Source organism: Ictidomys tridecemlineatus, chromosome 8 (genome assembly GCF_052094955.1).
Source record: "Ictidomys tridecemlineatus isolate mIctTri1 chromosome 8, mIctTri1.hap1, whole genome shotgun sequence".
NCBI classification, from domain to species: domain Eukaryota; kingdom Metazoa; phylum Chordata; class Mammalia; order Rodentia; family Sciuridae; genus Ictidomys; species Ictidomys tridecemlineatus.
The window spans coordinates 334,521-347,874 of record NC_135484.1 but is presented as its reverse complement, the minus strand read 5'-3'; the positions used below and the strand labels follow the sequence as shown (position 1 = coordinate 347,874).

Sequence of the window (13,354 nt, the reverse complement as noted above, 5' to 3'; positions counted from 1 at the left end):
CAAACGGCCCCACCTGCTCTGCACGCCGTGCTGTCGCCCGCATTGTTAGGGTTACGGGGCGCAGGTGTGTCTTTCCGGTTTCCCAAGCAGCCGAAGTCGCCTCGTTTATTTGGAGTGACATATCTCATTTTGTGGCAGCTCCTCGGTTAATCAGTCACTCCGCTTTTCATGGCCTTCAGCTGGTACGGTCTGAGGCCTTTCAGAAAGCTGCGGCCTGACTACGTGTGCATCTGGGGCTGGGTCCTCTACCGCCCAGGGGGCCTTCAAGTTGCCGCTGCTCCATAGTCTGGCCAAATTTTTGGTGTGGCCAGACTCTCAATTTGGCCCGCCAAAAGTGAACTCGAATGTTTTCTTTTTCTGAAGGAGAAAAATTTTAGTCTCATCAGCTCTGCAAGACAGGCGGCGCGGACCTCCAGGAGCAAAGAGAGGCTCCGGGTAGAGGCGCCCGCGGAAGCCGGAAGCGGCGCGACTTCCGGCCGGGCCGCCATCTCGTCGTGAGACAGCACTAGCCGTGCCGCGCGATGTCGTCCGCAGTCTCGTCCTGGGGTTGCGGCGGGCAGCCGGAGATGGAGGCGCTGGGCGCCGCGGGTCCCTGGCGGCTGCGCTTCTCGCCCTACGCCTTCAACGGAGGGTAACGCCCGGCGGCGGCGGGAGCGGTGGGCCTGAGGGCGCGCGGCGGAGCTCGGGCTCTGGGCCCGGGATCGGGGAAAGCTACGTGTGCTCTCGGGCCGCTCGGGGCCTGGTGCTGTCGGAGTGCCCGCTGGGTCTCTAGCAGTCCTTTCCCTGGAGGGCGTGGGTTTCTTGACGGCGCCTGGAGTGTATCAGCCATTTCTCACGACGGTTCTTGGTTTGGTTTTGCCGCTGGGCACTGGACCCGGGAGCTCTACCGCTGAGCCACAGCCCCAGCCCTGTTTATTTTTTGGTATGATCTGCTAAGTTGCCCAGGCGGGCCTCGAACTTTGGATCCTCCTGGATCCTCCTGCCCTAGTCTCCGTAGTCGCTGGGATGACAGGCGTGCAGATGGTTCTTTAGAAAAAAACAAAATACCAATCAGGTCCTTAATTAACTTGAAATATTGAATGTGAGAGTGTGTTAAGATCGTGAAGAATCAGTTTTAGTTTTGGTCATGCTACTGAAGAGCAGTGTGGTCTTTGGGTACCTCTTCGTTTCTTTTTTTTTTTTCTTTTGGTGGAGGGCGCTGCCAGGGATTGAACTCGGTTGGGGGGGGGCTCGACCACAGAGCCACATCCCCACCCTATTTTGTATTTTATTTAGAGAGGGTCTCCCTGAGTTTGCTTAGCGCCTCCCTGGTTGCTGAAGCTGGCTTTGAACTTGGGGTCCTTATGCCTCAGCCTCCTGAGCCACTGGGATTATAGGTGCCTGGCTACCTTTTCATTTCTTGAACTTAAATTTATTTTTGTTCCTTAGCTACTTAGTACTTCTGGGGAGAATCAAAGACATTTTGTGACGTACCAGCAATGATCATATTCAGTTCTCAGGATCAGTAAATATTAGATGATATTTAGCCCGGTGAGGCTCTTGGAAGTTAAAGACCTTGTGTGAATTGAGTCAGGACTTTGTGTGTTTGAATTGAGTTACAGACCTTGCGTGAATTGAGTCAGGACTTGAATTCAGAATTCTGTCATCACTGGGTTTGTTTACTTTTCCATTGCACTCATTAACATGTCATGTGATGATTCATATTATAAAGTGGATTGTCAGACCCATTTCATAAAACTGTTATAATTCTTTTTTTTTTTTTTTTTTTTTTTGGGTACTCTACACACCAGCCTTCTCCCCCCCCCCCACATTTAGAGTCAGGCTCTTGTCAAGTTGCTTAGCCTTGTTAAATTGCTGAAGCTGGACTTGAACTTGGGGATCCTTCTGCCTCATCCTCCTGAGCCGCTGGGATTACAGGCTTGTGCCACTGCTCCCTGCATAAATTCTTGATAATAGAATTTCAGTTCTCATTCACTTTTTTACCCTTGTCATCCAGTTTAACTTGTAATCCAGTTAAAGCTATTACTCTTCTAAGATTTATAATCTTTTGATTATTACATTGCCACCCATTCTCAATCTTTAGCATGTATTTCGGCTGGCTTTCAGGCAGCCTCTGCTTCTACAAAATGAGGCTTATTTCTATTAATTTTTAGCCTCCAAGTCTGTCCTTAGCAGTCACATGTCCCATACCTGGGAGTATAATTCCCAAGACTTTTTCTCCAGTTCTACTTCTCATAAGTTCCTCAATTCTGTTTGTTTGTTGTTTTCCTGTAAAACATTTATGCCTTGATTTTTCTATTCTCACCATCTGAGGAGAGTAAGCAAAACAAGCTAATTATTCTTTTTAACCACATCACCTCCTTTAGATGTGCGGCATAGTTATGTCATTATTCTGCTTCTGTAAAATCATGGATGTCATAATGGGTTTTTCCAGCTCTGCATTTCAGTCCATTGTGTGTGTGTGTGTGTGTGTGTTGTTTGGGGTGCATCCCCTTTTCTCCTCTTTACCCTGCTTCCCTCCCATTGCATTACTTGTTCTGGAGCATGTTTCTGTCCCGTTTTACATTGTGGTGTTGTCAGAGTAGTCATCAAACCCTTTTGTGCAAATTGAACTTTTTTCATTCTTGCTCAGATAATCTTCACAGTACCTTGCTAAAATTCAAATTTTTTTTTTATAAATTCATAAATCTTTAGCTTGACATTTGGGCCCTTCCACAGCAGGATCCCTGTCCATCATGCAGGAATATGTCTCTCCACTCTCTTGCACTAAAATGGCCACCTGAATGGTTGTTTTCATGTACTATGTAAATATTAGCTGTTTCCCTTTGCTTGCTAATCCCTGGAATGCATCCTTTTCTACTTTGAAACTTTAGTGAAAACCTTATTCAGTAAAATAGGACCTCAAGTTTTCCGAGTACTATATTCTGGAAGGCACTATGCTAGGTGCTGTGACTTTTTATTTTTATTTTTTGGCACTACTGGGTCTTGCACATGCTCACAAGCACTCCACTACTGAGCTACATCCTCAACCCTAGGTGTTCAGTGTGGATTGTTGTCATTTAATTCTCAAAGATACCCTGTAACACCGGTACTGCTATTGTCATTAACTTGAACCTGGAGAATTTGTCTAAGGTCACAGAAGTGTTGGGTGACAAGTGAAGGTCTCTGCCTCCAGTAATTCCAGAACCCAGGTGCTTAGTCATCTTACTCTCATTCAAGCATATGCCACTGCAGTCATAGCTCACATCTAGTAGAGGAGCAGTGCTGCATAGTCACTGTTATAAGGGCTTTACAACTGTCAGCTCACTTAACCCTTGCCAATACCCAACAAGTCTATGACTTATAGCTCTGCTGTAAAAACGGAAATTGGGGCCTTGAGAAGCTAAATAACATACCCAGCAGCCTTGTATCTGCTAAGTTGGAGAATCAGAATTAGGACCCGGGTCTGCTTTTGGAGTTTCTGCTTTAAGGATCTTAGGGGAAATTTGCTGTCTCTCCACTCGTCAGCAAGTACCCAAGTGTCTGCTGTGTGCAAGACATTAGATACTCTTGGCACAAGAAGATGCACTGCTCCCTTCTGCCGCTATCTATACCTGGTCCTCATTTCATCATTTTATAATGTCAGGGTTTTTAAACTACAACCTTGCATTAGTAAGGTTTCTGATTTGATGATGATAATAATTCAGTGGCTTTTTCATTTATTCCTGTCAGGGAGCCTTTGCTTGAATTTGGGATGATTAGGGTTTTTTCCCAAGACATTTATAGCCAGTCTTTCCTCTTCCATTGGAATCCTGTTTTTGTTCACATCCAAATATGTCCTGTGGAGCATTCTTCCATTAGGAAAGGTAGGGTTACCACCCCGAAGCATTAATTTTCTCTTTGTTTCCTCAGTACTGTATTGGCAATTGCTGGTGAAGACTTTTCGATTGTTGCTTCTGACACTCGGCTCAGTGAAGGCTTTTCTATTCACACTCGGGACAGCCCCAAATGTTACAAGTTGTAAGTAAATTTTTCTAAGGACATATTTCATGATGTCTTTGTGATGACATAATGCTGCAAAAGATTCCTCCGGTTAAGCAGTTTGTTTAGTGACTTTTTACGCTGCCTTGGGAGCTTATCTTGTATTTTCTCTAAAGAACAATTTTCTAAGCATTTTCTAAATTCATTGCAGAGTTTTTGATACTTGCTATATCTGGGTACCCACACTGCTTTTGGTAACCTATGTGTTTTTATCCTAGCATCTCACTATTGAAAATTCAAGCACTTTTATTCAACAAAGGAATTTCATAATGAACACCAATATGCCATCCCCAGGATCTTACCTTGAGCATTTTGTTAACATTTCTTTCTATGCCTCTAATCATTTGTGTAAGTCCACTTATGTGAATAGAAGTGTTTTGGCTCATAGTGCTGGGAATTCCAGCCTTGGGGGAACAGCATCTGGCCATGGTCTCTGTACTGTGTCATAACATGGCAGAAGGACAGAGAGAAAGGGGTGCACAGCATTAGTCTGTTCATGAGGGCTCTACCCGAAACATGCCATCACAGTGGCAGTTAAACCTCAGCACATTTTGGAAGGGACAAACATCTAAACCATAGCACCATATCTACTAAGTGTTCTTAAATTTTCCTAGTTTATTTTTCCTTGAATAACTTAAAGTTTTAATGGGCGGAATAATTATCTTCCTAAAATGTATGAAATGAAGTTATATATACCAAAATAGAACTGTCTGTATATATCACAGAAGTGCGTCTTGCTGATTAGCTGCAGTACTTAAATGACCATTTGGGAAATGCTATGAATCCTTGTTAATCCCAAGTTGAGTCACAGTTTACTAAGCATGAATTGGAGTGGGAATGAGAGAGATAAGGTGTGAGTCCTTCTGGGCCCTTTGTACAGGCCCTTGTGGTGCTGTGGGGAGTAGGTGAGGAAGATGACAGCGCCTTCTTGTTTCCTGGTTTGAGCAAGGCCCACATCTTAACCTAAGAAGCATTGTCCCAGTCCCTTCTGCCCTTGGATCTGCTTTCTTTTCCGCCAGTGCTTTCCTCTTCTAAGATGTACCTTTCAGAGTTTGAGAGTAGTAAATGTTAAAAAGAAAGCTTTAAACTTGGCTATATAGACACCATCCAGTGTGAGTTTTGTCACCTGGGTAGCATCTGTTGTGATGAGTGTGCTGCTGAAGTGAGCACCCTTTTCTCCTTTGTCTTAATAAAATACACAAGATCTGGAGATAGAGAATGATATAACACCATCAGATTTTAACCATCCTTGCTGAAATGTGCTTTTTACAGAACAGACAAAACAGTCATTGGATGTAGCGGTTTTCATGGAGACTGCCTTACCCTGACAAAGATTATTGAAGCAAGACTGAAGGTAGGTGCTTTTGTACTTGTCAACACCATTGAAAATTAGAAACAATCCATTAGATTCTTAGGCCTGCAATATGACTGTTGCTTAGAACAGCTGGAGAAGCATGAATTTAACAGGCAAAACATTGTATCCTAGAAGTGAAGTGATCCTGCTGACTAGGTTTGTTGAGGTCTCATTGTGAACCAGCAGCTCCTTCACATGCTGATATCTCTGTACCATGAGAAGTTCTTTCTCCAAGTAGCCTTAGAGGGGCTCATAGGAAACTTTTCCCTCTAAAACTGTCTGGGGCAGAAGGTGCCCCAGAATGTGTTAGCAGGCACTTGGTTTGAAGCACTGTCAGCTGAAAGGATTTCTCCCTTTGTACCATTGACCTTAGTGTACAGACACATGAGCAGGAAGAGGAAGGAATAGACCAGGAGTGAGGGTGGGAGCTATAGCCCATCACCTGACAGGCTTCAGTGGTGGCCACCAGGGGTAGGGGGTGGTATGACAGGAAAGTGCCAACAAGGTGGTCACGTGGCTTTGCTTGTTGAGGCTGATTTCACACCAGTTGTGACACCATCACTAGGCAGGTGAATATTGGCTTCACTGGCACTGACTTGGGTTGGATAGAAATGATTTCACTGTTCATCAGTTGTTTGCGCTTTTTAGGACCTTATGTTCAAGGTTTCAGATATGTTAGAAGGTATCTACAGCGATTGTTAATGTGTATTTTACATAGGTTTTTATTTTTCTATATTTTGAAAGTCATGGTTTGGGTTTATAGTGTTGGGTTTCTCTTTAGTGATGCTATATGATTGACAAAAATTAAGTCAACCTAAACCCATTTTATATTGTGAGTTTTGCAGAATTTCTGTTGAGTTATTCTGGATTCCCAAGAGTCTGACAAATCTAGGATTATGAAAACACTATATTGTTATCCTAGGAGCCTGTTTTTTACTTGTGTTCTCTGCTGGGAATGCTTTGAGGAGCGAGACCACTCTCTGTACTGGAATCTTGCAAACTAAGGATCTGCCCTTTGTCTCCTGTTCTCACAGGTGTTTGCAGAGATGGGGGCCACATCTGGCTCTGATGTGGGTCAGCAGACTGATCTGTGGCAGGCCAGATGACGAGCATTTTCAGCCTCATGGGCTATCTGGCCTCTGTCATAGCTGCCCCACTCTGCTGTTGTCCTGAAAAGACAGCTGGAGATAGTATGTGATGAGTGAGTGTGGCTGTGTTCCATCATAGCTATATTCGCAGAGACAGGCAGTGGGCTAAAATTTGGCCTGTGCTAGGTTTTGATGGCCCCTGGTCTAGGTTCACAGTGAAGGGGAGGTGTGGATTTGGAAGGCTTTCCTAAGTTACCTCATGTGCCCTCTTACAGGGCCAGAGAGTGGAAGGCAAGCTTAGCATTTGTTCCCTTGAGATTTTAAGGATCTAATAGAGTACCACTTTACGTAGGTATTGTTGTGTTTGATGTGAAAGAGATTGCAGGCTCCACCTTCATATGCCTTCTGTTTTTGCCAAATCCTGCAGATGTACAAGCATTCCAATAATAAGGCCATGACAACGGGGGCCATTGCTGCGATGCTGTCTACCATCCTGTACTCAAGGCGCTTCTTCCCATACTATGTCTACAACATCATCGGTGGACTCGATGAAGAAGGTAGAGCCTTGCTTTCTGGCAAGGGAGGGGGCGTGGTTCCCAGATGTGTCCCTTTCTGCTTGGAGTGGAAAGGAGCCGTAAACTCCCTCTAACCCAGCAATTCATGTTTTGGTCATGAGAAGGATCTCAAGCTAAGAGGGATCAATGACATCAGAAGGCACACAGCAAGTACTGCATGTGGTGCACATTAGCAGTCAGTTATTTTGCTCTTTCCTGGGAGTCTTGCATACCGTAAAGTTGTAATTTTGCATTTTTATCTCAGAGAAAAATATGGCCTATGGGATCTTGACCTGCATGTGATCCTAAGTGATCACAAGGAATTATTGACATATTTAGTAGTTGACTCAAAAAGTTTTTGTAAAGTGATGTCTTCAAAGTCATTTGGGGTACTTACTGTCTATACTTTCTCAGTGTTCTGAGAACCTTTCTGAAACACCTCTTTGGTTTTCTATCAGAAGAAGAGGCAATGTCTGAGAAAGTGTTTCACCTGACATTTCCATCTGTCTTTGGTCCACAGCTGCTTTACCCCACATGGTGCTGCTATTTTCTACCAGTTACGATTTTGATATCATTTGCTTCCAAAAACACAGTCTCTCAGGACAGATGCATGCCACCAATTAGAGGCTGGATCCCGGGCTTTCCTCTTGGTTTATTTCCTTATTTGGGTGGCATGCATCTCCCAAATATTTCTAGAAAAAAAATCAGAGTGGCCTTTTTTTTGAGATTTTGCTTTCAGAATCTGATATTTTTTAGTTTTTCTCAAATTTATTTATTGGGGTTTTTTTTACAGTGCTGGGAAGGAACCCAGGGTCTCACACATGCTAAGCGAGTACACTACCACTGAGCTGTATGGCCAGCATACAACTTTAGTTTTTCACTCTATTACTTTTGTTTCTGGTGTCTTCAATTTCTAAGCGATTTTCCCTGTTTAATGGCTTTTTTTTCAATCCTTCTATTATTTATTTTGTACTTAATTTGAAATTTTCTTGTATTGTTTGCATTTCATTAGATTGTTTTTTGTGTGGTTTTATTTTCCTTGCCTGTCTCTGTAGCAGAGCCTTTCTTCAGATTTTTTTTTATTTCTGGGTGACCGTTTGTCTTTCAGAGTGGTATACCAGAAGGTCTTGGTGTCGCTCACCCGCTGGCTTCAGCTGGGTACTTAGGTGACCTGCACCCCTTTGGATGAAGGTTTCTTAATGCTGGGTGCCTACCTTCAAGGCCTCAGCAGGGAAGAAAGCTAGAGATCTGCTCTTTTCTGTCAGCTTTCTATTTGTTTCTTCTATTTTCATTCCTTCCTGAACCCTTTCTGCTCTGAGCCTGGTGCCCTGAGTCCAGAGCCTTCCTGCCTTCTGAGAGGCGACCTGGAGGCAGTGCTTCCTGTTGACGAGGTGAGCAGCTGCCCTTCTGCGTCTGCTTTACCTGAGTCTGTGCCTTTAGTCTCTTTGTTCCTGCCATGCTTTCTAAACATTTTCCCCAGAAAGGAACCTTAGTTTTTCTGTAGTGAGAACAGTAAATACATGCTTATACACTCATGTAGTTGCGCATGAGTAAGACAGTAGTATAGGTTGAGAATCTCTACTCTGAAGCCTCAAATGCTCTGTAATTCAAAACTTGACTAGCACCATAGGTGGGAAAATCCACACCGCAAAACTGTTCCATGAATGAAATTATCTAAAATACTTTATGAAATTACCTTTTGGTTATGTGTATGAAACGTAAGTGATTTTCACATTAAGATTTGGGTCCCAATCCCAAGATACCTTATATTATATATATAAATATTCCAAAATTTAAAAATCTGAAATTCTTCTGGTCCTAAGCATTTTGGATGAGGGATGTCCAACCTGTATTTTCCTATAACCATGCATTGGATATATAATGTAGTTTTAAGCTGATGATTCCAGATATGCCTAAGGACTCTTAGCATATGATTCCGTGCTATGAGGCTGTACTTTGGTGTGCCTCACTGTCCTCCACAGGCATTCAGGTTGTTCAGCTTTCCTTCCTGTAAACAACATGAGAAACATCCTTGTAAAAAATATACCTCTGTTTATTTCTCTAATTGTGTTTTTCTCCTCCAGAAAAAATTCCTCATTGTTGAATTACCAGATCGGGGGATTCTTCTTTTTCATTTTGTTTTCATTACTGCCCAGTCCTCTAGAAAGGATGTACAGTTCACTTCTACCAGCAGGGAATGTGAAAGCTTGATTTTATGTACGTTCTTAGTTAATCTGTTAGTCTTAAGGCTTTCCTGCCTGGTTAGGAAAGCCAAAACTTATCTGTATCTCTCAAGGACTTACTTATCTGGCTTTATTCTAATTAATTTATTTATTTGAAAATCATAGAGCTTTTTGAATTTTGTTGAGAGAATGTGCTTCACAGTCAAGCTTTATGCCCCTGCACAGATGTTGCCAGTGTCTCTTGCTTTCTCTAGGGGCCTCTTGAAGTCTGTTTATGGCAGATCTCACCCTTTTCTTTGCTTTCCTCAGATCTGTTCTTTCTAGTTTTCTGAACTTGGTTCCACCCTCAGGGAAAGCTTTTGTGTCTCATTTTGCTTGTGGCCACTCAGCTTGTACGAGATATGGTTTTCTTTTGCCTTTATGTCTCTTTTCCATTCCTTCTTGGTAGGCTGAGGTTAGTGGACCTTTGCTTTCTCAAAGACACTTCCCTAGATTCTCTTGGGGGACTTCATGTTGCCTTGTCCAGCATGAAATTCAGTCTTCATATTTCTGCAATAGAAAAAGTACACAAAGATAACAGTGGCAGTTGTGCACACATGGTAAGAAGATTTTCCCTACCCCACATCTTCCGGGTGATGCTGGAGTACTCCAGTTCTAGTGTCATGTGTTGTTCCAGTCAGTTACATGCAGTTTTAGGCATGCCTTCTGAATGATCCATGATGTCTCACATCCATAATTTTTTTTAAAAAAAAAGCTTTTTCAAAAATTGCAGAGTGACGTGTTCTTTATTTAAAAACTCAAACAATAGAGAAGCATTTTTGTTGTTTACCTTCAATCCCACACTCAAAAGATAATCAAATACAGTTTGCTATTTATTCTTCCAGCTTTTGTATACCTATAAAATTTCTCATTGTTGAATAACCAGATCAGGGGATTCTTCTTTTTCGTTTTGTCCTAAGCATTTTGGATGAAGGATGTCCAACCTGTATTTTCCTGTAACCATACATTGGATGTATTGTATAGTTTTAAGCTGATGACTCCAGATATGCATAAGTTTTCTTATGTCTTAAAGAACAGGATTGTCTTGTACATGTTACCCAGCTCAATTCATTCTGTATTGTCCCGTCTTCCATAGTCCCGTTACATACATGTAAGTCTTCTTCCAGGGCTGCTGAGTAGTAGTAACAAGGTGCACACTGAACATGTGTGCACTGGAAACTACCTACGTATTTTGAGTGTATTAACCTCATAACCTCTCTGGGGTGATAGCAGATATTAATGTTTTTGATCACTGAAACATGGCCTGAGCAGGCCATATTGGGATACTGAGGGGCGGGGCTGGCTCCAGGGTTTGCTCTTTCTACTGACAAGTTTTGTGCTCTTGGGTGATATAGAGGTGTCTTTCTTGTTTACAAGGAGTCATGACTGAGTCGTCGTCGTGTGTGTGCTTTCACACCAGGAGGTTCTTGGGCCAGAGAGGGCATCATTTACATCTGCTTCAGTGGAGTCTGCCGGGCACATCCTCATTGTCCCACAAGTTTCTGTCATATTGCTAGGAAGTGGATTCAGATTCTGTTTTTCTTAGCTTCTCGTTGTTCTGTTGGGGGAGCAACCAGGAATTAAACCCAGAGGCACTTAACCAATAAGCCATGTCCCCAGGTCTTCTCTCTACCCCATCCCACTCCCTTTTTATTTTTATTTTTTCATTTTTTGAGGTAGTATCTCACTAAGTTGCTTAGGGCCTTGCTAAATTACTGAGGCTGGCTTTGAACTAGTGATCTGCCTTGCCTGCTGAGCTGCTGGGATTGCAGGCACGTGCCACTGTGCCCAGCAAAGAAGCTGTTCTTTTTTTTTTTTTTTTTTAAGTTTTTTTTTTAGTTGTACAGGAACATAATGCTTTTATTTTATTTATTTATTTTTATGTGATGCTGAGGAGTGAACCCAGTGCCTTGTACATGCTAAGCAAGTGCTCTACCACTGAGCTACAACCCCAGCCAAAGAAGCTATTTTTTATCATTCTAGTAATTCAAGTTGTTATAGTTTGGGCAAACCTAATATTTTACATGTGTCATTTATGTTTTTCTGAAATTCCTCCTTTATGAAGGATTGGCTTTATGCTTCAAACACAGCAAGTATTCCTTATGATCACTCATGCATTTACCACTGGAAAAATTTTCAACTGTCAGGTCAATGCCAAAACTATACAAGTTAGAAATATTATAAAAACTATACTATTTAGAAATATTAGGGATTTGGTCAGAAATTAGAGCAGACCCTGTAACCTATTAGCCGATGCATCTGCATCCCACTACATGTTGGGGCCACAGGTTGATAACAGCAGCGTGACCTTGCAGATCATGTCAAGTGTCTCGTAAGTAGGTTGCCTGCAGTGTCTGAGCCTAGGGTTGGGTCTCTTGCTCTGACCATGCTTTCTGCTGGTGTCACCGGCACAGCAGTGAATGTGTTCTGGTCATTGGCTGAAGTTAGCTGAGTTGGTGGTGCATTTCACATCATGTTTTGACTGGATTTATTTTCATTTTTACCGTGGTCTGGGTGGTGATTGGGTGCCGTCCTTATGGAGACTGTTTTTTTCTTTAAGGAAAGGGAGCTGTGTACAGCTTTGACCCAGTAGGCTCCTACCAGAGAGACTCCTTCAAGGCTGGAGGCTCAGCCAGTGCTATGCTGCAGCCCCTGCTCGACAACCAGGTAAGGAGCCTGTGTCTGACTGTGGCCAGATGCAGCACCTCCCTCTTAGTGCTCTTCCTTTTCCTAAGGAGCTGCTGAGTTCATCTGGTTGGTGTCACTGCCCAAACCATGCCGTGTCTGTTCTGCCAGCTCTCTGGGGTCTGACCTCTTCAGCAGTTGGTTTGTGCCCTCCTGAGGTCATGAAAATGCTTTTTTACCCCTTCACTTTTCTGGTTCTAACTTCCAGGGATGTTTTTCATTTGTCTCCACCATCATAGCTGCCAAGATTCAAACCTACATTTCTGAATTTACTTTCCAGTCCCCCTTCTGTCTCCAGTGTTCGTTCCCTAGTTCACTTGTCAAGTATGATTTGTTTGGCCATGCCTTTGGTTCTTGCTTGTCTGCCTCATTTCCCACCACTGGACACTGCTTTTCCCTAAAACCACACACTCTTCCTGTGTACCTCCCCCACAGTCAGGAATGCCTGGTGCTCTCAGCCTGCAGTGTGTCCTTTAGCACTTGACTTCTTGGGTACTCTGCTGCTGCCTTCTTCTAGTGGACCTAGTTGGTGGCTATAGAAATTGGTCCTGGCCCACTTTCTTCTTAGTTATGACACTGTCTCTTCCTCTGCTTACCTGTCTCTACCTTGCTTGATTTAGCTTCTCAAGAATGGAAGCTTTGCCAATGAGTTCATCCCAGGTTTCTGGTGTGTGTGATTCATCCAAGACTGGCAGTTCTTGGTCTGAAGGGCATTCTAGGGTGATATTTTTATTATGAATCTACAGACCTGAGAGAGTACTGGGGGGAGGCTGGAACCTTCCTTTGGCCTTTACCATCACAGGACACTCATGCCAGCCTCCTGTCCTTCCAGGTTGGTTTCAAGAACATGCAAAACGTGGAGCATGTGCCATTGTCTTTGGACAGAGCCATGAGGCTGGTGAAAGATGTCTTCATTTCTGCAGCTGAGAGGGACGTATACACCGGGGATGCCCTCAGGATCTGCATTGTGACCAAAGAGGGAATCCGGGAGGAGACTGTTCCCCTTCGGAAGGACTGATGATGGGCTGTCCCGGGGGCTGTTGGGCAAGGTCTTTTTATTGTGAAAGAACCCTAAAGTACCTGTTCTGTTAAAATGTGCTTTATCTAAGGAGACAGATTTAGAAAGTAGAATTTCTTCTTTCATTTTCTTCATTCTCCCCACAATTGCTGTCATCCAGAGGTGTTGCTGAATTTTCCCTCATATTTATCAGCAAGGAATTTGGAGAAATCTATCTTATTGGCTAGCTTATCTTAGGAACTGGGCTCTTGGTGTTTATTTAAGTTTACCCACTCACCTGAAGGAACTTTTAAGACACTTTTTTTTTTTTTTTTTTTTTGCTGTGCTGGGGATTGACCCCAAGTCCTCATGCATGCAAGGCAGGCACTCTACCTCTAGGCTACATCCCGAGCCCCTGTAGGGATCTTTAAACT

The 13,354-nt window shown here is 43.3% G+C and overlaps 1 protein-coding gene across 1 annotated transcript; it reads left to right on the top strand.

The window, feature by feature from the left end:
* Positions 1-461: 461 nt before the first annotated feature.
* Psmb1 (proteasome 20S subunit beta 1) lies at positions 462-13,054 on the top strand. The gene is made up of 6 exons (XM_005342494.5): positions 462-631; positions 3,892-3,999; positions 5,293-5,374; positions 6,890-7,019; positions 11,799-11,905; positions 12,756-13,054. The coding sequence occupies exons 1-6, from the start codon at positions 522-524 to the stop codon at positions 12,939-12,941; spliced, it is 723 nt and encodes a 240-aa protein (XP_005342551.1). The 5' UTR covers positions 462-521; the 3' UTR covers positions 12,942-13,054.
* Positions 13,055-13,354: the final 300 nt, after the last annotated feature.

Coding starts and splice junctions, on each gene's coding strand:
- Psmb1 (XM_005342494.5), top strand. CDS start 522: ATGTCGTCCGCAGTCTCGTCCTGGGGTTGCGGCGGGCAGCCGGAGATG. Junction 7,020..11,798: donor CGGTGGACTCGATGAAGAAG/GTAGAGCCTTGC, acceptor TTTTTCTTTAAG/GAAAGGGAGCTGTGTACAGC. Junction 11,906..12,755: donor AGCCCCTGCTCGACAACCAG/GTAAGGAGCCTG, acceptor CTGTCCTTCCAG/GTTGGTTTCAAGAACATGCA.